This window comes from Martes martes (assembly GCF_963455335.1).
Source record: "Martes martes genome assembly, chromosome: 6".
In the NCBI taxonomy this organism is placed as follows: Eukaryota; Metazoa; Chordata; class Mammalia; order Carnivora; family Mustelidae; genus Martes; species Martes martes.
Genome location: NC_137893.1, coordinates 14,442,119 through 14,468,983, shown reverse-complemented (window position 1 = coordinate 14,468,983; position 26,865 = coordinate 14,442,119). Strand labels below are relative to the sequence as shown.

General features: G+C 39.3%; 1 protein-coding gene across 1 annotated transcript in view; it reads right to left on the bottom strand.

Annotated features, from left to right (window-relative positions):
* The window catches only part of SYNE1 (spectrin repeat containing nuclear envelope protein 1), a gene marked incomplete at its 5' end in the record, with an annotated part of 469,383 nt that overhangs the window by 168,666 nt on the left and 273,852 nt on the right, over nucleotides 1–26,865 (bottom strand). The window contains 15 exons of the mRNA XM_080806008.1: nucleotides 116–259; nucleotides 1,372–1,554; nucleotides 1,812–1,934; nucleotides 2,149–2,334; nucleotides 6,830–6,967; nucleotides 7,929–8,111; nucleotides 8,718–8,870; nucleotides 10,964–11,119; nucleotides 12,089–12,254; nucleotides 13,585–13,844; nucleotides 15,305–15,523; nucleotides 16,464–16,608; nucleotides 16,804–17,141; nucleotides 21,791–23,951; nucleotides 25,714–25,979. Of these exons, the coding sequence (XP_080662134.1) occupies nucleotides 116–259; nucleotides 1,372–1,554; nucleotides 1,812–1,934; nucleotides 2,149–2,334; nucleotides 6,830–6,967; nucleotides 7,929–8,111; nucleotides 8,718–8,870; nucleotides 10,964–11,119; nucleotides 12,089–12,254; nucleotides 13,585–13,844; nucleotides 15,305–15,523; nucleotides 16,464–16,608; nucleotides 16,804–17,141; nucleotides 21,791–23,951; nucleotides 25,714–25,979 (4,821 nt within the window). The remainder of the gene's footprint in view (nucleotides 1–115; nucleotides 260–1,371; nucleotides 1,555–1,811; nucleotides 1,935–2,148; nucleotides 2,335–6,829; nucleotides 6,968–7,928; nucleotides 8,112–8,717; nucleotides 8,871–10,963; nucleotides 11,120–12,088; nucleotides 12,255–13,584; nucleotides 13,845–15,304; nucleotides 15,524–16,463; nucleotides 16,609–16,803; nucleotides 17,142–21,790; nucleotides 23,952–25,713; nucleotides 25,980–26,865) is intronic.

The window sequence follows — 26,865 nt, the reverse complement described above, 5'->3', positions numbered from 1 at the left end:
CAGAGAGGCTCCGCAAGGACTGAACACACTGTGTGCGGGACAGGGCAAACTTTCCTCTGTGATTCACCAGAAACCGAGTACATGTTCTCAGCAAGCACCTGCATTCCCGTCTTACCTCGTGTCGAGAAATCTGGGCCTGCAGCTCCCGGATGTTACTGGTGGCCACAGGTTTGTCCTCAATTTCTCTGTGGGCTCCTTCTATGAGCTCCTGGAGGTGCTGCATTTCTTGCTCATACTGTTCATATTGTACCACAGCCTCCTTTGAAAGAGAAAAAAAAAAAAAAACCCGCATGGTTATCTTTCGGTATCAATAACTACGGGACTCATTCTGTGCGGCCATCTACAGTGTTAACGGGTATTTTCCTGTGTGTCTAGGGAGTAAAGAAATGATGGGGAAAATCCCTGGGTGATTCAAGTCCTCAAGTTTATGCAGATAGTTCAAAGATTTCTCTCTAAAAGAGTTTGCTAAGATTACCGACCCACTCAGAATGGCTAAGTGGCTAGATCCTCTCCGTTCTTCCCATTCATGTTGTCCCGAAAATGGCCGTGTCTTGGTCAGAACAATGGCATGGTGGGAAGCAGTATGAAAAACATGATTGCTTCATTTTTTTGGTCTAAGAAATACTAAATATATATATACGTAAGGCACTTGTCGAAATGCTGGGTGGAAGACAAAAAAATGAAGTAACCATGACTTCTATCCTCAGGAATTTACTATGCAACAAATTAAGAGATAATCCAAGGAGCAGGGAGAGTGGACCAAGTTGACCATTTGCTACTTAATGAGCACATACGTGTGCAATTTTTGGATAAAGCAGGTAAGTTATTAGTTGAAAGGAGAGAAGACGTGGAGAATGTCATTCCTTCCTAGTAAATGATTTTTCTCTTATTAGCTAAAGAGATTAAGAGTTACACTTGGGTGTACTTTTCAGGCAAGAAAATGCATTTGGTGCATCCGTAAGCTGAAATATGAAAAAAAAAAAATCCTGTAACATATACTAGCAGTAAAGGCATTTTACAAGGCTTTAGAGGATTCTGAGATGAATAATAAGAGGTAAAAATGTATGACTGAAGATAAAATTAACCTTTATAAGTTGTTCTTTACTAAAATATATTGCTCAAACATAGTTTTCACCAAAGGATATTTTTTATAGAGCTTTCCCCAGGCTTTTGTGGGTGATCCAAACGATAGCATTTCATCTCCTTATTTTATGTAACCACAACAATCTGTCAAATTTAACACTCTGGATGTGTTTTGATGGCTGAGCCCACACAACGCTAAGAAAAGAAGCCCATGACTCATTTGCTGTTGCTCTGCTGGCGCGGGGACAGCAAGAGTCCCCAGCCGGGACCTGGGACGGCAGCACATGCCTGCATGATGTTGCACTGCTGGATGGCCGTGTGCTGCAGCCGGCTGGCCTCCTCCTGCAGGTGCAGGGCAGCGTGGCAGAGCGGCAAGCTGGTGACCACATCCTCGGGGACCCGGAGGGCGCTCTGGCAGATCTGCACCGCGTGGACCTTCGGCTTGAGCGACTCCATCTCAGATAACAAATGCTGAAAGTGCGAGTTCACATTTTACATCGTGTAAAGCATGGGAAAAAATGTGTATTTTAATAGCTTATTTCATAAGAGCCATTTAATAAATAACAGGTCCATCACATGTCATAAATATTATCCAAGGAATTTTTCTTTAATGTATAGAGTACTAAGACTATAACTGATTTCAAAAATCATTTTTCCTCATTATTTCCCTTTTTTTTAAAAAAAAAATAAAGCTCCTTAACTCATTTCCTCTGAATCATCTTGCTTACCTGTCGATGAGAAAGTTGCTCCTTGAGACTAAGACGTCCGACTTCTGGAGAAGTCAAGGTTGTCTGGGCTTGCTCCAAAGCAACTTGTAAGTTTTTTAGCTCGGTTTCAAATTTTTTCATATCCTACAGAGTATAAGCAATACGAATGTCAGTATACAAGCACCTGAAGTTCAAAGTCATAGAAGAGTAACATCGCAGTCAAGATGGCATTATCAGAGGTGAGTACAATGTCCTCACTATAAAACCGTCATTTTTTTAAAAATGATAGACTTTCCAATTAGAATCACTAACATTATTATTATTATTATTATTGATATTATTATTACTATTTATTTACCTTGGCAGCATCGTGGAGATTCTGCATGCGAATTTGAATCATCTGTCGCAGCTCCTCAGACTCCCGTCCCAGTTCTGCCACTTGCTGAGACATTTTTTCTGTGGAGTACACGCTCGCGAGGTACTGTAATCTCTCAATCATTGCTTCCAGATTGCTGTGGATTTCTTCAGATTCTTCTAGCATGCTCTAGAGTGAGTTATCAATAATCATGACAGTGACAGGTAGGCAGAGATAGACGCGTAGGTAATCAGTCTGGTGTGGTGTAAGACCGTCAGCCCAGACGGGAGTGAGATGTTTGCAGAGTTCTCACGCGCACTGCGGAGTGCGTGTCTCACTGTGTTTAACCTTCATACCCCCGTGCCTACTCCCCACCTACTCTTCTCCCCATTTCACAGAAAAAGAAATCAAAGTTTAGGAAATATCAACCGTTAGCTGAGACCACATGTTATTAAGTGTTGGAGACTAAGGCTCATGCTCTATCTACCGCCCCAAGCTGCTCCCTGGTGAGGGTCAGGACGTGAGTATCCCAGGAGCGCCAATGCTCTGACAGGTTGGGCATCCTGTCCGGTTGCCGAGCCTACTTTTTACTCATATTTAAACTCGGGAGATGCCTTTCAGCTCTCCTATTCTAAGTCTAAGATCTGAGATGCTTATTCGTCTAAGAAATGAAGATATCACAAGAGCATTACAAACAAAAAGCTTTGAACGCTTGCTTTAGTGAGACAAAGGGGGTCGAAGCAACTTGAGATACCAGGAGGAATAAAACACAGCGCTCGTCACTCAGGACAGTATCACCTAGTGGGACTAATGATACAAATGGATTGTTAACCACATAATACACATTCTATGAGGACAGTGAAAGAGAGAAAAGGTTAAAGAGGACAGAAATGAGATGTGCTCCTGCTTGCAGGAAGACTGGGAGAAGGGAGAGCACAAGCAAAGGAACAGAGGTGAGCGAGCACAAAGTGCGCAGCGACTGGGATCTGTGATGTGTAAAGAGGAGAAATGGGAGCTGGGACATTATTCTTAGACAATGGATCTTTATTTTTTAATAATAAAGTACAGTATTTTTCTCCTCGTGAGGAAAAAATAAATAATATTAATAAAACAATTTTAATAATTATATAATTTTAAATATATAATTATATATATAATATGTATAATTACATATTATATATAATTCTAATAATAATTTTTTAATAATAAAGTACATTATATTTTTCCTCATGAGGAATGCTCTCTCTGTCTCTCTCTCGATATATATATTAAAGCTTAGAAAATATTGAAAATATAAAGAAGAAGATAAAATATTCCATAATACATCAGAGATAACTTTAAATAGAGATAACTGCTGTTACATTTGGGCATATTTTTAGGTAACTGAGATCAAAATATATGTATAACTTTCCATCTTTCTTTTCCACCTGGCATTAGAACACATGCATTCTCCCGGTGTACAGTTTTTGCCTAAACTTGGGCAGCCTGACCCAAGGCAGGTAAGCGAGAGCTCCTCGTGAGTGTCTACAGGCTGGGTTCTCTCCTGAGCATCTGACAGAACCAACGACAGGCGGTGTCCCGTGTCTCGGAGGCACTCAACCCAGGTCAAAACACCTAGGAGCCGTCCAGGGCTCCCCCCTCTCTTTCATCCACATCCAAGAGTCTCTAGAGTCCAGAACTCTAGCTCAGTAATAGCCCTCGATTCTGTCTTCCCTCAACCTCCAAAGAGGGACCCTGTCACTCTCTGGCTAAGACTGAAGCCACCTCCCTTGCTCTCTTACCTTCATCGGTCTGTTTTCCACAGGCTGCTAAATCCTCTTTCTTAAAATATAAGCCTGAATTTGTCGTTTGCCTCAAGAATATCTGTCAGAGACTTCAGAGTGACTGTAGGATAAAGCCCAAGTTCTTCTTAACAGGACTTTGGATCTTTTTTCTTCTCTAATTTTGCCTCTTATGCCTCTCTCTACCAGCTCTCCTCCACACCTCCTCCCTGGAGCGCCCCCGCCACGGCACCAAAGCACCCCTCGCTCTTACTACTGGGATTTCAACGTGCATTTTTGTCTACAATGCATTTCACACGAGTAGGCAGCCTGTCATTCAGGCCTCAGCCCGGAATCACCTTTTCCTAAGACAGCCTCCTTCAGCTTCTCCGAGCCCCCGGGGAGTGCGGATGGAGCTCCATCCTGTGGGCTCCCTCAGCCCCTTGACCCTCATCTCCTGTACTTACCACACTCTCTGTCTACCTCCCTTTACCAACTCCCTGGGGCAAGAACAAGGAATATTCTTTGTATTTTAAATTCCCAGCTTTGGGGGTGCCTGGGTGGCTCAGAGGGTTAAGCCACTGCCTTTGGCTCAGGTCATGATCTCAGGGTCCTGGGATCGAGCCCCACATCGGGCTCCCTGCTCAGCAGGGAGCCTGCTTCTTCTTCTGCCTGTCTCTCTGCCTACTTGTGATCTCTGTCTGTCAAAATAAATAAATAAAATTTTAAAAAATAAATAAATTCCCAGCTTTGGAAAGAAATCATTCGATAAATGTTTGTTGAATAAATAAATGAGGGCAAGACCTACTTAAAACAAAACAAAACAAAAACCCCTGATGGTTGTTTTAAAGACTACATTTATACTCTATTATATATCCAAAACGTCATTCGGAAAAGTGACTTGACATTTTTCTTTAAAATTCCACTATAGAGGCACCTGGGTGACTCAGTCAGGGAAGCATCTGACTTTGGCTCAGATCATGATCTCAGGGTTCTAGGAACGAGCCCCATGTTGGGCTCCCTGCTCAGGGGGGAGCCTGCTTCTCTGTCTCCCTCTGTCTCTCCCCTCTGCTCCTGCTCACTCTCTCTCTCTAATAAAAAAATAAATAAATAAAATCTTAAAAAAGAAATTTTACTCTAGTGAGGTGCCTGGGTGGCTCAGTCGGTTAAGCATCTGACTCCTGGTTTCATCTCAATTCAAAACCTCAGGGTCATGGGGTGCCTGGGTGGCTCAGTGGGTTAAAGCCTCTGCCTTCAGCTTGGGTCATGATCCCAGGGTCCTGGGATCGAGTCCCGCATGGGGCTCTCTGCTCAGCGGGGAACCTGCTTCCTCCTCTCTCTCTGCCTGCCTCTCTGCCTACTTGTAATCTCTGTCTGTCAAATAAATAAATAAATAAATCTTTAAAAAAACAAAAAAACAAAAAAACCTCAGGGTCATGAGATCAAGCCCTGTGTCAGGCTCCACACTCAGCATGTAGTCCCCTTGATATACTTTTCCCCCTCTTCTTTCCTCCCCCTCTGCCCATCCCCCCTCCACCCACCCACCACTCCCCCACCCCGGCTCACATTCTCTCACTCTCTCTCAAATAAAATCTTTAAAAAATAAGAGTCCAGTATAGTTATTAATACCATATATTTTATACATTTTGGATTATGGAGTAGTAACATTTTGATGATCATGATACATTTTGCCAATTGTTTTTCAAAAAGATTTTAACAAGTAATCTTCAGAGTTGAGAGCTCTCACTTCTTTAAATATGAACCTCAAATAACTTTTAAACGCTGTTAATTTGATAGAGTGCTCTCTCTCTTCTAAATTTTTCATTTCTAGATTTCTAATGAGGTTGGATATTTTTTCATTGTTTACAAGCAACTGTAACTTAAGTCTTGTCTTGCATAGTATAAGAAAGATTCCAGAAGAGTATACAAGATTAATTAGAGAAGAACAATCACGTACACAGGGAAACTGGTTAGCATCTGTAAAAGCATTCCAAGAAGAAAATGGGGGTTTGATCTAGAAACCTATCCACAGGAATGGAAAAGTGAATGATTTAAAAGATACGAGTATACATAAATCAGAATAAAAGAGAATCTAAAATACCTCCGGATATCCATATAACTAAGTAAAAACCATTATGTATCGTATTGTAAGCTAACTGGGCTATTAGATATTTGTATCTAATTCAAGCTAAAGATAATAAAAGGATGAAATAATTTCCTGGATTATATGACCCGAAGAAAACTTCCGGAAATGAAGTAATGCAGCCACCATGTGATACGGACTCTTTGCTCCTTTCCAGCTGACCCTGCTTCCTCTGGAAAGCTGGACAACTGAGACCAGGCTGAATGCTGAGAGGAGGCACCCACATGACACCTACTGTGCCTGATATCTGCACATATATTAAACCATTTGATTCTCCTAATAATTCTGCAATATAAATATCATTTACAGCTCTACCTGATTGATGAGAAAACTGAATTCAGAGAGGCAAAGCAGTTTGCTCTACATCACACAGCCCTAAAGAGCAGTTTGGTTTTCCCATCCGTCTAGGACTGGAGCCTATCATCTTTCCACATGCCACATCTCTTCCCAAGGAAGAATTTTCCACCATATCCCCCCAACATGTGATTGTTTCAGAGAAGCTGCAAAAAAAGAGAGACCTACATAGGGCTGATTATTTGGGGTCTCAGAGAAAGAAAAGCCTAGGGGAGATAGAGGATACTATTATTTATACAGTCTAATGAAATCTTATGGGTAACCACTTTCTTTCACAGACAAGTCATTAGGGCTACCTTAGTTTTCTTTTTCTCTGGCACCTGCATTAACTCTGCATCATGGTCCTTTAAATTTTCTATCAGTCTAGCCAGTTACATCAAATCGCTCTCTTAGTTACTCTTTGAAAATGATTTTTTCCCAAAGTTACCTGATGTAAAATGTATTGTTCTCGAAGTTGATGTGCTGAATTCCATGTAATCTTTCCATGTAGCAACACTTTAGCTTTTTCAATCCACTTCAGAATGAAATCAAGCATTTCATTGTATTCTTCTAAATGGGATGCTGCCTGAAAAATCATTACCATTCAGATAGCAATGTCAACTCTGCTTCATGAGCTAGAAATCAGTCTTCTACTTCTCTTTAGATACAATAATCCTAGGGGATGATTGTTATAACATCCGTGATATCTAAAGGTAACATGAATAATCATTTCCTTGTTGAAAACCTGTCAAGGACTTTCCAGTAACTTTAGGATCAAGTCTAAGTCCTTAACATGCTTGAATAACTGTCTTCTAAAATTATTCCCTATTCTCGTCTCTTAGTCATCTATCTAGGACCTCTCTATCCCTTCTCCCATACTCCACCCTCACTGAATAAGGAGGCTTGGTACTGTAATTCATTAATTGCCAAATTGTGATTTAGTTTGTCCCTGATTACAGAAAAAAACACATAATCAATTTATGAAGGTGAATCTACAGTCAACAATTATGATGGATGTGTGGCCGGAACCTATTCAATGGTAAATGCAAGAGTGTATATATATGCATATATACATATATATTTTATGACTTACATCTTTATATATTATATATATATCTTATGTCTTAAAATATATTTTTATATATAGATATACTTTATATATACATATGTATACATATATATACACACATATATATACACACACATATATATATAATTTTAAGATATTTGAATTCACCCCATATGGATTTTGTAAAACATGTTACTGGATGAGTATTCATTTCACAAACTACTTCTCCAGTTGACAAAATATTCATTCCGAAAGTCCATTATATGACCATGTTTGTCAATGTACTGACAATATGGTTTGATATAAAAGAAAGGCAAGCTTACATGTAAATTTTAGGAACACAGGTGTGGTATGAAATGAGCTACCCTTAAACTACCCTCATCATTGTCCATATTATCTTTTGATTAATTTTCAAAAGAAAAAGCGACCGCTGAATTTCTGCCTTAGAAGAGTTTGATTCCTGGCCCGGAAGACATACCTGACCGAGCTTGGAGAGTCGGTTCTCAGCCTGCCTAAGGGTCTGCTGATGAAGTTCAATCAGTTTTCCTATCTTCTTAGCCAGCGGTTTACCCAGTTGGCCATTCTGTTCTGAGAATTTCTGTACTGCTGCATCTAGTTCCACTAATTTTAAATTACAGCCATCTAATTCTTCTCCTAGCACCTAAATGGAAATCAACACAAAAGGACATTAGACTACAGAAAGTAAATTTCTACAGATTTTCCAATATCAAGGGTGATATTTTAAATGATTTTTGTAAATGCCAACTATTATAAAGAATACTTCGGCTCCGATCAGGTCATTTCTCTTTCTTCAGTTAGAAAGGCAGAGCAGGCAGGATGTTTTGTAATCCTGGTGTTTGTTTCCTATGAGGCTGAGCGAGAAGGTTCATGTTTTCCTTTTGCCCCACCCAAAAAGGATTCGTCACTTACCTCATCAGCAGAGCGAGAACACAGATTTAACCACCAAGACCATTCATTTTGGAATTTTTATACTTATATTCCCAAATTATTATTTGTTCCTTTGACACTCTTCCCTCTTACACACATGAGTAAGTACTTATATTAATACACTTCCAATGTAATGCTGTAAGTAATCTATGTTATGTTTCCAAAATGTCTTACTGCCTGCATTTACTATCTGGTTTTAATGAAGCTTGCTAATCAAGAAAACTTTTTTTTTTCCCCCTCCAGATCCTCAAGATAAACTAACTCCAAAAAACAGTAAATTCATTCAATAACACCTCTTATGTTTCCACTTTTTCCTTACCTTTTGGTCGGTTTTAGCTTGTGCTAAATTATCTGTCTTCGTTCTCAGCTTACTTAGGATAGTTGTGAGATCTCTGGCTATGTTCTGAATTTGCTGGCTGAATTCCTGGCTCATGGCTTTGCTCTGTTCAACTTCTCTTACTTTGTCCTGGATCTAAATAATCAATGAGGATAGCAAAATCAACCATGATTAAAAAATTGCATAATTGCCGCTAAAAACCTCAATCTTAAGATGTTGACAAGAGACACTGACGTGGTTAACACTACTTTGGCGTTGATGCTCTTTGTCAGACCAGCCACGTGTCGTTACTAGCTCTCATGGCTTTCCACACAGCTTTGCCTCCCCCAACCTTTATGCCTCCACTGTTTCTTTGTGCTGCTGTCTCAGCAAAGGAACAAGCAATGCATGTACAGTGATCTATGCACCAAATGTTTATAAAACACTCATAAATCGCAGTATGTATACAGCTGAGTTTGAATCCTAGCTTCTCCATTCACCAACTTTGGACTACAAATTCCTTTAAGCCTTTTTCTACACAAAATGAAAAACACTGCTAGATCACTGGAAGCATCTGGATTTGTTTCCAAGCATCTTTTTATAAGTTAGCTGTTGGTGATCTCTTAACCCTTTCGCCAACTTCCCAAGTACATCCCTATATCAAAAAAGTGTTAAGCAGAGCCAATAAAAAGAAAAGTTAAAAAAGTACAGTTAACAATTATAGTTTCAAATAGCTTTGGTTTGATTTGATAACAGTGATATTTTTGCTTATAATAAAATGCTTAAGAGAAAACAATAAAGAAATATTGTCTTTATATAAGTGAAAAGTACTTTAGTATCGAGGAAACATGCCTTAAGAACACTTTTTGGGGGAGCCTGGGGGGCTTGGTTGAGTGTCCAACTCTTGGTTTCAGCTCAGGTCATGATCTCTGAGCTGGATGGGGCCCTCACTTGTTCAGCGGGGAGTCTGCTTGAGATTCTCTCTCTCTCTCTCTCTCCCTGTGTTCCTCCTCCCCTCCCCCTGCTCACACTTGCTCTCTCTCTCTCACATAAATAAATAAACTTAGAAAAAAAAAAAAGAATACTTCTTTGGCCTTAATTATTTTGAGTTGAGTGCCAACATAAGTGGGATGCATGAGAGTAACTCTAACAGAGAAATTTATCCAGAGAAAAAGAAAAATTTTTTAAGATCTGAACTTGCCAAGTCATCCTTCCCAGTAGACCTTCCAATGTCTAAGAAGAAAAACCAAAGAGGCCAATTAAATATTTAAAATAGAAAATAACATTTTAGTTTATGTCAATATCATGATGTAGTAGCATTGGATTTTGAAGAAGTTTTTAAAACACTTTGCACTACACATTGGAGGGTCCAAAAAATGCAGTGCACTTGTGTGAATTTTATAATTGTTACACTGTGACACTATTTTCCATCTCATGTAGCACTTTAGAATTAGTGGTATATCTTCTCTTTGTCCCCTATGGACTGTTTTCAACTTAACCGTACTTTAGCATTATGTCACCAAGGAGGTCTTAAAAAGCTATTATGATTCCTTACAGATGCTACTAAAGCTATTTTCACTATATGAAAGCATGTTCTCTTTTTGGGACCTAAGATAGAACTCTCCCTCTGATCTCAGTGCTAATACTGATTATGCAACACTTTGTTTAAAAAAAAAGATTTATTTTAAAATTTATAGACATGACTTAGATCATATGTCACTTCCTTCTTTGGTCATTTGAAAGCTAGAGTTTATTTGAAGGGCCTTCCTCTAGCGACATTATAGGACCCACCAATGTGTATTTTGGGTAAAACTTCTTCCCTGGCTTTACCTCTTTTTTTTTTTTTTTTTAACTTTGATTTTCCTTCTTTTTTCAAATATCTTCACCTACTTAACTCATATTTTGCTGAACTGAAATAAGAGCTAGAAGAGTACCTGGCAGGTCCTGAGACTCAAAACATTTTTGTTGAATACATGAAATATAGCTATAAAAATTTTTAAGTCATTTATTTTAGAGAAAGTCTAAGTAGATAAGTTATTTTTTAAATGTATGACATTACTGTTCATATCTGCGATCATCTGATATATTTTTTGCCCACAAATAAGACCTCTAATATAATATTATTGTTTTATACTGATGTGTTTTTAACTGTTTTCACGAAGACATGACTGTGAAAATCAAGAACCCTCATACAAGAGCCCTGAGCCCCTGAAAGAACGGAAAGGCATACTTTGTGCCCCTGGGTTTACCTGATCATGGATAGTTCCCAATTCCAGTGCCACCTCAGCTAACTGAAGGGACAGTTCAGAAGGCAAGATGGAGTAGAGGCCCAGGTACTTATTCTTCTGCTCTTCAGTCATTTTCTCAATGTTCTGTCGGTGATTTGTGGCTTCTGTTAGGAGAATCTAAAAAAAAAAGATAAGCAATTAGAAACTTCCGGGAACCTGATAAGGAAATTCATTTTTATGGGTGCAGAGACAAAACTATGTATCGTTCATCAATATATGAAGTTTGGATTTAGAGAAATATCTTTAAAAAAACACAATCTCAAGCCTTTCTTTAGTCTCTGGGGAGAAGCAGGTCCCCTTTATGTGGGACAAAAGAAAGTACCTTGAAATAATAACAGAATTGTTTTGTATAATAAAATAATAATACATAAATAATAATATAATATATAATATATAATGTATAATATATAAAATAATAATATATAATAATAATATAAAAATATATAAGATAATTTAAAAATAATAATATAAAATATATTTAAATATAGGGCGCCTGGGTGGCTCAGTGGGTTAAAGCCTCTGCCTTCAGCTCGGGTCATGATCCCAGGGTCCTGGGATCGAGTCCCGCATCGGGCTCTCTGCTCAGCAGGGAGCCTGCTTCTCCATCTCTCTCTGCCTGCCTCTCTGCCTACTTGCGATCTCTGTCAAATAAACAAATAAAATCTTTAAAATATATATATTTAAATATAAATATAATAATAATATAAAATATATAAAATAAATATAAAATAACATGTATAAAATATAAAATATTTTAATATTAATAAAAGTATATAATATAATAATAAAAATAAAATATATTTAATAACATAAATAATACTATAAGATATTAATATAAATAAATTATAATATAATATATAATATAAATATATAATAAAATAATAATATAAAAATATATAGTAAATATAAAATAAATATAAAATTAAAAATATATTTATATATAATATAAAATAATAAAATCCTTTTATATATTGCATTTCTGAAAAATTTTAATTCAATACTCCCTGAAAATAAACAAACATATCTCATTAAAATCAAGATGACATTTTTAAATGATGGGCATAGGGAATTAGGAGAGTGTGGTACCTGAAGTTCTTCAAGCTGAGCCTCTATTTCTATAGTTGGGTTCCCCAAATATTCCTTTGTTTCCTGAATCCAGGATTTCACCGAGTTGATCTGAGTTTCCACAACTTCTCGCTCCTCGAGCTCTTGCTTTACCGCCTTCCCGTTATGCTTCACCTTGTCCTGTATGCTTCAGAAGCAGCAATGGGAGAAACCAGAAGAGGATTTGAAATGAAAGGAAGTCCCTACCCATGACATCCTCTTATCAAAAACAGACATGAGGAAAGTAAAGCCTCATATCTTTTTTCTGGAAGTAAAGACACTTCCCAGTGAGGGAATGTTCAGTAACACTTAAGCCAAGCACAGCAGAAGAATGTGAAGTTAATGAATGATGCCCGGAAAACTGAGAGTTCACACACTCTGAGGCCACTAAATTATAATGAATTCTCCTCTCTTAAGTAACTGGAGATCATCTGTTTATTCATTTCTCCTTTGGAAATCGACTCAAATGGTGCGGAATCAGCAGCATTTCAAGGTAATGTGTAATTGGAATATTTGTGGCTATTAGAGGTCAGTCTCTAAACAAAGTATAAAGCTTTGGAAATTTGGCAATTAATAATGTTCAACATCCGAATTGTAGGTTTTTATTGGAATTAACAAAGGTTTGGTAAAAGAGTGTAAGTAAGTGAAGTCAGACTATCCTGAATTCGTTTATAGGTACAAGAGGTAAATACAGGCTATGGATGAGCACTATTAGTTAATACAGGATAAAAATATCTACCGACATTTTTCCCTCTGGCTCAGTAAGTGAATCGGGCTGGTTATACATCATTAAGATTACCATTCTCTTTCCGCTAAATTCACTATCAGGAAATAGCTATTATTTATCTGGACTTTGATATCACCCTTGCTCTGATTTCCCCGTCCTCCAGTGTCACCAATGAGTTATCAAACTTCATCAAAACGAAGTTCTCAATAGCTCTCACGTGTTTACCTTTCAAGCTTCATTTCTCAGGAATTGCCCTGTCACCCAACAGCTCCTTGAAAGTGACAGGATCACATCCAAGCTTTCTTACACTCTACTCCCCTCTTGGCTAACCTCTCCTCCCACTTCACAGCCTAGCTCAGTCCCGCCTAGTCTTCAGCATAAGCACCCGTCCTGAAGGGAAGCCTTCCTTGACTCCTCTCCTAGCACAGCTGCCTCTGCTGCCTCTGCCCTTACCGCCACGCTCTGCCGAAATGCTTCCGTAGCTGACGGTCTCTGCTGCTGGGCTGTAAACCTCATGAAGGTAGAGACTGAATCTGTGTGGCTCGTTACTGTATTCCTAAATACTACTGGTATGTATTTGCCAGTTCAATACTTGAAGAGTTAAGAAAAATGAAAAGTAGGGATGAAGGGAACAGTTCCCCACGTTTTAAAGGCGGCACGATGGGAGCCTCCCCAGACTCTGCTACAATGCTTATCCCTTTGGGCCATGGCCAAGGTTAGTAACAGAGAATGAAAGCAAGTGTATGCTTACTTCAGGCACCGATCTTGCATGGCCGTGATTTCCTGGACGATGGACGGCCCTCCTCCGGGGGCCGGCGTGGCTCCGTCCTGGAGCATGCTCAGTGCTTGCTGCCGTAGCAGGCCCAAGGCCAAGTGCTGCTGTTCTAGCTCCAGAACGAGCGTGTCATGATGGTCAAGAAGAGTGAAGAGCTCTGCCTTGGAGGCTTTCTCTGCTGAACTGTCCGGTAATTTATCCTGCAGCTGATCAATCATTTCACCGGCTTTTGTAACCTGATGACAAATGTATATACTATGAAGCTCAAAAATAAACTGAAAAGAGAGCAATTCCAATAAATGCCCTATTTGACATTAAGGCCTCGAAGCCCGTTAAAGTTGATGGCGTGAGCTCTAAATTTCAGGGACTAGACATGAACAATCTCCTTAACATGAAAGGAGAGATCTCTGGGTTTTAAGACTTAATCTCAAAATAATGGGGCAATTGCAGATGGCATAACATACAAAAAGTTGCTTTTTTTTTTTAACTAAAAAGATAAAAGAAAAACTCTTTCCAAAATTTATGTTAACATGAATGTGTGCCTTTGAGTCATTAAGGAAGTTATGGTTTAAAACACTGAAGCCTACTTAAAAGATAAAAGGAATTAAATATAGGATTTTGGGGGTGCCTGGGTGGCTCAGTGGGGTAAGCCTCTGCTTTCGGCTCAGGTCATGATCACAGGGTCCTGGGATTGAGCCCCACATCAGGCTCTCGCTCAGCCGGGAGCCTGCTTCTCCCTCTCTATCTGCCTGCCTCTCTGCCTACTTCTGCCTACTTGTGATTTCTCTCTCTGTCAAATAAATAAATAAATAATATTTTAGAAAAATATATAGGATTTTGGAAGTGAGTTAAATACCCGCTCATTTTCAAGGCAAACAAAGTATTAAAAAATTTTTTTTAAAAAAGAAAGTATTTTATACTTTCTCAAGGCCAGGTAAGAAATTTTTTTAAAAAAGATGTATTTGTTTATTGGAGAAAGAGTGTGTGAGAGTGGGGTAAGGAGCAGAGGGAGAGAATCTCCAACAGACTCCCCACTGAGTGGGGAGCCCCACTGGGAGCTCCAGTCTCAGGACCCATGAGATCATGACCTCAGCCAAAACCAAGAGTCAGGTGCTTAACCGACTGAGCCACCCAGCAGCCCTATTTTTCTTTAAGACTTATTTATTTATTTGGGGAGGGGGGCAAGATGATTTCATGAAGAGCTTAGCAAATGGGGTAAAGTGGGCTTGGATTCCTTTCAAAATTTAATTGCTTGGTTTTCTCATTAAAATAATCAGACCCTGAGAAGGCTCGGTGGCTCAGTCCGTTGAGCATCTGACTCTTGATTTTGGCTCAGGTCATGATCTCAGTGTTGTGGGACTGAGCCCCTGAGTCAGGCTCTGTGCTCAGTGGGGAGTCTCTCCTTTTCCCCCTGTCCTTCCCTCTGTTCTCATTCTCTCTTTCTCTCTCTCTCTAAAAATAAATAAGTCTTAAAAAAAAAGAATCTTAAAAAAAATAATGAGACCCTGATTTGGGATTAAATCGCACATTGCATTTCACAATTTGGCTTTCATGTCACTGAAATAGAGACTTAAAAAAAGAAAGGCTTGTTGCTTTACAGGAAGCCAATTTCTAAAAGGGAACAAAAAGTGCTTTTCAAAATACATTGTTATCAGCAAGGAAACAGTTCTTTGAGCCCGTCACTGGTGGAAATTACCTTAGTGTTAAAGTTCTTCCACTCATCTACTGCATCTTCCAGTATCTTCTCCTGGTCCTGAGCCACCGCACGGAGACGTGTCCAGCGCTGCCAGACGGTAGTCATCGACCTGCTTATGGCTGCTTTGCTTGCGTCATTTCCAGTTTTTTCCAGTTGTGAAGTTTTATCCTCAAGGGCCACAACTTTCTCATGGAAAGAGTTAACTAGTGACACTAAAGACTGAGATAGAAAGAGGATAAAAAAGGTGATGAGGAGAGACTGATTTTTCAAAAGTATTATGGATTTCAATAAAGCCCAAAATGACCTGCAAAAGGAAATGTTCCTACATATTTTTATTTTCCTCTGGTAACTCTTACTTTTACACTTCATTTTTAATTGGCTTAGGCTTGAATGTTTTAAGGAGATAAGGTAAATTTATGTCTTTACGTGAAAATTTATTTATTAAAATATTCTATTTGGTAAAAAGAAAAATTTATTTCTGACTTGAGATAACATTTTCCCAATTTCAAAAAGCAGAAAAATGTAAGTGCACTGAATTTGATATTTAAATATGTTCTATTCCGCCATATATTGCTGTGATGTATGAGTGAGACTCAGTTATTAGTATCCGAATATTATTTGAATTTATTGAAGTTATTACCAGAACACTTTTACTGAAATTTATTAAGTGTCATATCTTATCAGAAGCAAAATTCTCTGGTCTTTTTGTGAAACTAGCTGTGCATTTCAACAGGAATTCTAAAAAGGTGATAGCATTTAATTAAGTTCACACTGCTGCGAAATGTGACTAAATGTATCCATTTCACATTTAATATCCTTTTCATATTTAAATGCACCCAGGTGCGGGATGCCTGGGTGGCTCAGGTGGTTAAGCCGCTGCCTTCAGCTTAGGTCATGATCTTAGGGTCCTGGGATGTTGAGTCCCACATCGGGCTCCTTGCTCAGCAGAGAGCCTGCTTCTCTTTATACCTCTGCCTGCCTCTCTGCCTACTTGTGCATGCTCTCTCTCTCTGACAAATAAATAAATAAAATCTTAAAAAAAATAAATAAATGCATCCAGGTGGAAATGAAGACTTACTGACCTGTCTGGAACTCTCAGATGACAAAGACCCATTACAATTACAATGAAAGTATATTTAAAACAACAACCAAAACTAACCTTGTGTTCTGACAATTTTCCTTCTGCTTCATGACTGGAAGAAGTCTTCGATAAAGAAAACTCAGACAATTTCTTTTCTGCATCATTCATCAGTTCGATAACCTCCTCCCTCGCTTTTTGATAATCCTGCCACTGGGCTGAACATCTTGAAAAAGTCAAATAAAAGCCAATAAGCAACATAAAATCACACATTTCTGTGCAGAGCTCTGATGTCAATATGACTAATGGTACTTAAGACAGAAGAATGAATTTACGTGATAATGTACATCATTGGCATATTCCTCTTTTCCATGTGAAAATTCATTTCCCTGAAATAGAAAGACTAAAATAACTCTAATACCTCTGCAAGAGATCCAACTGGGCATGTGAGTCCTGTATTATCCTCTGGCTCTTCTCTTCCAGGGAAGCCATTTTCTGTGCTAGGTCCTCCTTTCCAGTTGGCTTGATGAGCGGGTCCAAGCTGGCTACCAGGCCTTGGAGCTCCTCCAGATGGCTGTGGAACTGATCTTCTGTGCTAAAAAATTCCATGTGGCTTTTGAGATTCTCCTCTGCACTCTCCACATCTAGGCCATTGCCTGCTAGTTGTAGCATTTCGTGAGCGTCCTCAAGCCAGTCGTTAGCTGCTTGAGATACCTGATAGTACCTTTGACATTGACTGTATATTTGAGTTAAGACAGCCTGAAAAACAGTAATTGCAAACACAATCAACTCTCAATTGCAATATATTTACTAGAAACAGTATAATTTTTTTCCCGCTTCTTTTCCAGTCCTCAGTCACGTGTATATATGTGTATAAGTGAACTGATAAGTCTGTGGAATTTTTTTAGGCATGATTCACCATTCTCTTTTATTTTCCTTCTGCTATTCTTGTTATGATTTTATTATGGCCATTAAAATAAATAAACCTATACAGAAATAGAATAGAAATCTTTTGGTGGGATCTTGACTACTTATGAAGCTTTGCTCTCTCCCTTTTTAAAAATAAATATATAATGCTTTGCAGCATAGGAGAGGCTGAATATTTGCCAACGTGAAATAATGTCTCAGTGGGTTGGAGTATAACGCCAGTGGGAATGCAAACTGGCATAGCCACTATGGAAAGCAGTATGGAAGTTCCTAAAAAAAATTAAAAATAGAACCACCATAGAATATAGCAATCCCACTTCTGGGTATTAGTCCAAAGGATAAATGAAATCATTATTTTGAAAAGATATCTGTACTCCCACAGCTATAGCAGCCTTTTTCACTAGCCAATGTATGGAAACAACCTAAGCATTTATCCACAGATGAATGGTTAGAGAAAATACCGTATTCAAAAATAAACTCAGAATGGATTAGAGACCTAAATGTGAAACCTAAAACCATTAAAGTCCTAGAAAAAAACATAGGCAATAATTTCTTTGACATTGGCCTTAGCAACATTTTTCTAGATAGGTCTCCTCAGGCAAAGGAAACAAAAACAACAATGAACTATTGGAACGGCACCAGCATTAAAATCTTTTGCAGAACAAAGGAAACCATCAACAAAAAGGTAACCTACTGAATGGAAGATATTCACAAATGATATATCCAATTAGGGATTAATATCCGAGATACATAAAAAACTTACACAACTCAATACAAGAAACCCCACAAACAATCCAATTAAAATGGGCAGAGGATCTGAATAGACATTTCCCCCCCAAAACACATACAGCTGGCAAAAACAGATTGCATAGAGCACTGGGTGTGGTGAAAAAACAATGAATACTGTTACGCTGAAAATAAATAAAAATTTTAATTAAAAAAAAAAAGACACATGAACAGATGCTCAACATCACTCATCACCAGGGCAATAGAAATCAAACACAAGGAGCCATCACCTTACACCTGTCAGAATGAAGAGCATCAAAAAGACAAGAAATAAGGCAAGTGTTGGTGAGGATGCAGAGAAAAAGGAACCCTCATGCCCTGCTGGTGAGAATGTAAACTGGTGCCACTGTAGAAAATAGTATGGAGGTTTCTCAAAAAGTTTAAAAATAGAAATACCAAATGATCCAGTATCTCTACTACTGGATATTTATCCAGAGAAAATGAAAACACTAATTCAAAAGATATATGCACTCCTATGTTTCTAGCACCATCATTTACAATAGCCAAGATACAGAAGCAACACAAGTGTCCATCGAAAGATGAATGGATAAGGAAGCTGTGGTATATGTACACAATGGAATACTACTCAGCCATAAAAACGAAGGAGATCTTGCCATTTGCGACAAGCGGGATGGACCCAGAGGTTATTATGCTGGGTGAAATCAGTCCAACAAAGGCAAATAGCATATGATTTCACTTACGTGTGGGATATAAAAACAAAACAGACAAGCAAACAAAAGGCAGAAACAGACCCCAGAACACAGAGAAAAATTGATGGTTGCCAGAGGCAAGGTGGGTGGCGGGATGGGTAAATGAATGAAGGGGAGTGGGAGGCCCGAACTTCGAGTTATGGAATGCATAAGTCAGGGGGATTAAAGGTACAGCTGGGGGAATACAGTCGGTGGTACTGTGATAGTGTTGTATGTGGACAGATGGTAGCTACACTTGTGGTGAGCATACGTGACGTATAGTGTCGTCAAATCACTACGTCACATACCTGAAACTAATGTGATGTGTATCAACAATACTTCAGTTAAAAAAAAAAGAAAAGAAACTATTGTAAATATGAATATTGTTCAGCCTTAATAAAGAAGTAAGTCCTGTCATTTGAGAAAACGTGAATGAACCTGGAGGATATGACAGAAAGATCACAAGTAGGCAGAGAGGCAGGCAGAGAGAGAGAGGAAGGGAAGCAGGCTCCCCGCTGAGCAGAGAGCCCAATGCAGGGCTCGATCCCAGGACCCCGAGACCACGACCCGAGCCGAAGGCAGAGGCTTAACCCACTGAGCCACCCAGGTGCCCCGAACCTGGAGGATATGATGCTAAGTAAAATAAGCCAGAGAGAGACAAATACCACATGGTCTCACTTACATATGGAATGTAAAGAAAAAAAAAAGTGAAATCACAGAAACTAAGCAGACTAGTGGTTGCTGGGGGGATAGGGGGAGGTTGGTAAAATGGTACAAATTTTTAGTTTTAAGTTGAATAAAGTCTGAGGATCTAATGTGTAACATGATGACTATTGTTAATAACACTGTATTGTATAATTGAAATTTGCTAAGACATGAGAAATTAAATGTTCTCACCGAAACAAAAAATGTGAGGTGTTGGATGTATTAATTCACTCAATGGGAGAAATCCTTTCACAGTGTTTACATATATCAAACCATTACATTGTATGCTTTAAATATCTTAGAATTTTGTTTGTCAGTTAACCCTCAATAAAGATGGGGGTGGGAGGTAGGAAGTATAACAACCCCAAACTTCTGAACTGGCATTCCCCAGAGTAAATAGCAATTTCTGGAAATGAACCAGTAGTCCCTAAGTCTTGAACAGAGACTAAAACAGAAAAGTTTAAGAATGGAAAGATGCCCCCATAAAGTAAAATCCATTCAAATCCAGGAGGAAAGGGAAGATTGTAACTGGGCAGCAGGGACTGGACAAGATAAGCCATCACTGTGCGAGCCCATGTAGAAAGTACAGGCAAGACTGGCACTTAATAAGGGAAGAATATGGACGGCCAAGTGCAGAATCAGCGGTGGAGATGCCTTCAGTCACTGGGGCCAAGACGATCAATAAGACCATCAATCATAAGATGCCAGAAGTAGGGGCACCTTAACAGATACAAGATTTTGGTTCCAAAATTAAAAAAAAAAAAAATCAATAGAAACAAGCTAACAGGACAGATGTTTCTCCGGAATGACAGTTCCAGGTAACTTCTGTCCTGACTCTTCACTCTAGGGTAAATACTTTATGGTTATAGGGAAATTAAAAAAACAAAAACAAAAACAAATAACTTTTAACGGTGACCTTGAATCAACCTGCAAATGTAAAAGTATACTAGACTATAGTCTGAGAAGTCAGAACTTTAGCTGACGAAGTTTCCCAAGATTTTTCCCAAATGTTAAGACTAAAAAAATATTTCTTATTTGGTGTTTACCTTAATCTCTGTGGAAAATAAACTTAAATGATAGCTAGGATTCATCAGGGGCTACTCCGTCTCCATCAGGCCCTACACTGAGAACACAAATCCGAGGAGGAAATACTACTATCTTTCTTCCATAGAGGAGAAGCTGAGATTTCAAGGATGAAAGTCATTTGCCCCAGATCAAATAACTGAGATTAAAACCCCCATGTGTCTTACTCCAAAGCTTTCGCTGTGATGTTATCCTTAGGATAACTCTCTTTCACTTAAATGGCTGGTTGAAATCGCATAGAAACGGGGACGGAGGAGAGATGTGGAAAAAAGAGCCCAAAGGATAAGTAAGTAAACCCCTGGGCACTATTATATCTCTTATTTTTGAACACGCAGAACTCGCAAGCCTCAGAACAGGCTGCGATTAGATCATCAAACTGGGAAGTTCTGTGCATGCTCTCATTGCCTTGTTCTCCCCAAGTCAAGGCATGAACGAATCTTACAGTCTTGCTTCTGCCATGCTGCAGGGGAGCAAGAGAAGGGAGGAAAGGACAAAGAGGAGGGGCAACTGATGAGAGTTCCTTAGGGAAATGTGGCTCGGCATCGGGTCAGGACGGCATCCTGTCCACAAGGCCTCCTTTGCACGCTCTTCCTCCAGCACTAATCTAAGAAATGCCAGGCTTCACGTGGTTTTAAAAAGGGCACCACTAATTATACATTGCTAATTAATCAATTTTAGTATTAATGTATTCATGTGGGGTATTGACTATATTAGTTCTATCATGTATTATCTCTCCTGAAGGTGCGAGAGAACTGAGGTATTACTGTGTTCCAACTAAGGAAAAATCAAAATGTGGACTGTATGAGATTAATATCATGCATCATGCAATAAAGATACTAAAGATGATTCCATGTAGCATCAAAAAAGAAATATAGGGGCGCCTGGGTGGCTCAGGGTTCAATACTTGCTTTCCACTCACGTCATGATCCCAGGGTCGTGAGATTGAGCCCTGCATCAGGCTCTGCGCTGGGCGTGGAATATGCTTGAGATTCTCTCCCTCCCTCCCCTCCTGCCACTCCTCCCTCCCTATCTCCTCTCTCTCTTTCTAAAAAAAAAAAAAAAAAGAAAAAAAGAAAGAAAGAAAGAAAAAGTAAAAGAAAAAGAAAAAAAATACTGAAGGAAGCAACTGTAACCAAAAAGAAAACGTAAGGAATTTCTCACAACTGCTTACAAATACGCAGAGCGGAAAAGAGAAAAGAGAAGCCCCAGCGTACCGACCTGTCTGGTGCGTAAAGCTTCCTGAACGTCTCCGTCCAGCTCCGAGAGCTCAGCAAGGGTGTGCTGTAAATCGGCCGAAATCAGCTCTTTGGCTTTCGTGAATTTCTCCCTCTCCTTGTTACTCAGGGCATTCAGTATTCTCAGGCTGGACTGTACCTCCTCCTGATGAATCTGGATCTTTCTGATCTCCTCCTGGATGTCCTGCAGGCGCAGGTCCAGGCACACCGGCCCACGCAGCTCCGCCTTCACGCTCCTCAGCCAGTCCAGGGAGCGGCTCAGCTCCGTCTGGAAGTCTATGCTCTGCACCATGCGGCTCTCACACTCTGTCACCGTCGCACCAATGGCAGAAGTCAACCGTTTCAACTCCTCTTGCCAGGACTGGATCTGCTGCTTGGCTTTCTCATGAGCCAAGGGATCGAGGTGTGGGACCAGATCTTCAAGATGCACAGTCACTCGTTTTAGGACAATTCCCAGATCCTGAAGATTTCCTGCCAGGGAGTGGTACTTTTTGAGCTTCTCCTCTGCGGGAAGGGTCTCCTCATTCACTCTGGACTGCTCTGTTTTCACAGCCTCTAGTTGTTTTTCTAGCTGGTGGCACATCTTTTCATGCTCTTGGTAGGCACTGGTGGTATCTTCCAGGAAGCTGACCCTTTGCTCTGTTTGCCGCTTCAGCCTGTGGTACAAGGTGACGAGGTGCAGCATCTTGTCTGGCTGCCAAGGCTGACCTGTGCTTCTAAAACTTTCTTTCTTCTGGTTCAGTTCATCCACGGCTTCCCCGAGGCTTGCCACGTCTCCCAAAAGGGCTCTGTAACCATCCTGGAGAGACAGAGCCTCTTCGGCTCTCAGGTCTGTGGGGACTTTGCTCATCTTTAAGAACTGGTCTTCAAGTTCGCTCAGAGACTGGGTCGTCAACTCGATCAAGGAGCCGTACTCTTTCCGAGCAAGAATGGCTTCTTGGACTTTATAGAACTTGTCTTTAGCTAAGGCGACGACTACATTAAATTGCAGGGGCAGAGCATTTAGCTTTTCATTGAGGTAGGAATGATCGACTTCATTCAACGATGGCAACATGGCCTGCCCAGTTCTCTGTAGGGTAAGCAGGAGAGTCTCATACTCTGGAGATTCTTCAAGAATGTGTTGGTATTTGGCCAGCTGTGTATGAAGCTCAGGACTCTCATTCATTAGGTTGATTTCAGGAAATGTGACAATATCTGCTTGTTTTAGCCAGTGACAAGCCTTATCAAAATCTTCCTTAAAATGCTTCCTAGAAACTAAATTTTTCTCTAATTCTTGTAGCCGATGGCTACACTTTTGTAAAACAGTGTCATAGACGCTCTGCAATTCCTGAAGCTTACCGAGTACTTCACTCTTTTCCTGCTCTGGGGCTCCTTTCATTAATTCACGACCCTGAGCCCAAAGTCCAGTGACTTCGTTCTGGTACGTCTTGAGGCTGGCTTGCGCACTCTTACAGGTCTTAACTTGTTTGCTCACATCATCGGGTAACAAGCAGATGTGCTCACGGAACATTATCTTTCGCTCATGTTGCTGAATTTGGCTGGTTGCCTGGAACACCGCCATGAGGAACTGGGTTTTTTCGGACAAGGCCTTGTTTAAGTACTTTCGCCGCTGGCCCACTAAGTCGCTGAGACAATTCACGTGTCTCTGTGCATCAGAGAGTGCCTTCTGGATTACCTGCCGCTCATTTAGGCCAAGATCGGCCATCACCCTGTCAGCGTCCTTTATGAGTGATTTCAGGAGCATCTGCTTGGCCTCGAGTTCACTGCAAATACTGAGATGATCCATGAGGAGGTGCTGAGCCATATCCGGCGGGGGGCTCTGCTTCAGGGCCTCCGCAATGTTGGGCTGTTGCTCTTCTGCCCACTCCATCAGCTCCTGGAACCTGGACCGCACCACATTTAACTCCTCCAGGTTGGTGACTGACACTTGGATTTTCCTTTTCACAAGGTCCTCGAGCTGAAACCAACGTTGTTCAAGGTGACTGGTCTGCTCTTTGACTAATTCTTTGTCATCTAAGTTCAGGTGTTCTATCATTTTTTGCTTTTGATCTTTCAGATCCTCGATAGCCTGCTTTCTCTCCTGCAGTGCTAGGGCTAACTTCTTCAAAGCTTCTAGATGGACAGCTGTACTCTCTGCGTCGGATCTATAAATATATCGAAAGATATAAAAATAAATTAGCTTCAGTTAATATCTATGTCTGTTCACGCCGTGTTAAAATTACACGTCAAAGTTTTCTTAAAGTGGATGCTCTCAGCTTTTGGTAGCTTAATTCACGGTTTACTGGAGAGGTTCTGTGATCATTATGGACCCATATACTTCTGTATCGAAGCCGAACCAAAATAAGATGCCTTGATACTTCTCTGTGCTTTTTCTTCTGGCTAATGCTGCCCTCCCATCACCTCTGACATGAACTTCTAGCCTCCTCCTCTGGCTCTTATCAACTGAGCATGACCTGCGTTATTAACAACATCCTCGGCTGATGCGTGTAAACACTAAATTTTGACAAGCACTGATCTACTGCATTCTTAAAGAAATTCTTAAGTTATTTGCGAGCTATGCACTCTCCTATGAGAAGAGGCTCCAATAAACAATATAGCACTAGTTCAATCTGTGAGATATAGCCAATGACCTTAACAGCCACTCATCTGTATACTGAGATATTTTTTTGTGTATCATTAGAAATCTTTAAAAATAAGAGTTAAATGCAAAGAATTCTCAACCCTCTGACTATAAAACACACATGAGAGGGGCGCCTGGGTGGCTCAGTGGTTTAAGCCTCTGCCTTCGGCTCAGGTCATGATCTCAGGGTCCTGGGATCGAGCCCTGCATCGGGCTCTCTGCTCAGCAGGAGCCTGCTTCCCCCTCTCTCTGTCTGCCTCTCTGCCTAGCTCTGATTTCTCTCTGTCAAATAAATAAAATTAAAAAAAAAACACACATGAGAAAAAGGAATCTTATAAGTCTCTCTAAATTACAAAATGATCAGTTCTGAGGTAGGAGGAAGAGGCTTGGGAGGTAGTATGATGAGATCTGTTTAAGCCTTATTCTTGGGTATCTGTGGATCAACCGGATGGAGGTCCCTCCTGTAAACCCAATATAGGTTGTTGCTGATATTGACTGGATTTACCCCAAAGACTAGTAGAATGCTGAGCAACAAAGAAAAGGAAACAAATCAGAGATTAGAGCACCTTCTTTCAAAAACACCACTATTGTATAATTACATCTAGAATAGTGTTTTCAGTTTTAATTTTTATAAATTAACAAATCTAGGCAGAAGAAGTGTAGATTTAATAATTATAGTGATCAGAGAGATAGAAAAGATTTCCACATAATGATCCAGTTTATGTGGTGGAGAAGAAATCCTTTCCAAACAACAAGCTGAGGGGTTCAATTGCCACAAAATCACAAATGAGGTACATTAATTGAATTTGGATTCTTCACTAATTTCTAGAATTCCACAAGTACAAGACAATTTGACTGAATTATATAGAATATACTACATTACAGAATTGCCAAGAAAACTAGAGTATACATAGATTCAAGAAGGATTCATTTCATGAGTTTATTAGATGATAGTCTTATAACTAATAATTAAACAAAACTAGAAATACTGTTGGGATATTTTTTGAGGTTACAGTGTAACAGACTTTGGAATATCATGTAAGTTCATGGGGGAAAATGGTGCTGTTTTCAAACATTTTCCTTCTACTCACTGGTTAAGTTAATAGTGAGCAAAAGAACCCATGACTCTGGATCCGTATGACAACATTAGATTCTTAATAATGTTTTATCAGTATTTGTCATGATAGACAGTAAGATGTTTAAAATGTATGACATTTTTGATTTTTACAAAAATGAGGAAATTTCTGGCTTAGCATTTTGGTGAGCTACTGGAGAATTGCTGTTACCTGGCTAAGTTATCCCATTCTGTAGTAAATTTTTCTAAGAACACTTCGACAACATTCATACAGTCATGGTAATCTCTTGTTCTCTGAAGATCCTCTTCCCTTTGCAAGCACAGATTGTTAGACTGATGACACAGATCTAACCACTGGTCATTTAAGTGACTTATTTCCTTGTGTTCAGGAGACTCCTGATTCTTGGTTAACTTATTCACCCTTTCTGTAATAGCGGTCACGGATGCCTGTTTGCACTGTAGCTTCTTAACAAAATCCTGAAGGAAAACAAGAACAACAACATAAATGATGTGTAATAACCACCCCCCATCTAATAAATACAGAGACATAGATATAATACTTCCAAACACTTCAAGTATCTGAAGACTGTATAATAAATGGGTCATGAGGGACAAAGAGAAAGTCTAAATATCATACCTCTTTATGAATACATATTTTCAAGCATATAAGAATCAAAAGGTAACTATGATATTTTCCTTTACTTCCTATACTTTCAAAAGTATAAAGAAAACTGATAAATGTGAAACAATACTATAGTCATTAAGAAAAAAAAGGTAATATCTTAAAATGCAGCCCTGGTTTTCTAAAAATTTTTAAAGTTCCTTTCTTTTGAGAAAAAAAAAATCTAATTTATCTCTATTCTGTTTCCTGGATATGTGAACTATATTCCAGTAGAAAATATACTGGCTCACTATCACAGCAAAAACAAATCCTGAAATTTGTTAAAAATCTGGTACAACTTCCAATCAAGTTAATATAATTTAAATAATTTTCTATTACATTTAAGCTGTGTGTAATATATAATATAAATTCTATTTTTATTGCATTTAAAATTATATATTAATACAATTTTACAGGTTAGTAGATTTAACGAATTGATATTTACAGTCCTACAGCTTTAGCAATATTGTGATGAAAAGTTAGTAAATAATAAGGCTTCGTGTTTGTTTAGTGGAAATGTCTTCTTCCTCTGTACGCTAAACCACAATTCCTTTGTTCAGAAACAAACTACAGAATGAATGTCCTTCGATCCAAGCAGCTACTTGGAGCTCCAAGAAAATACTTGAATGTTTGCTTTCTCATCTGTCCTTTCCTGGCACCCAGTGAAGGTTGCTCTGATTCTATCTCATTCCTTAAATAGCT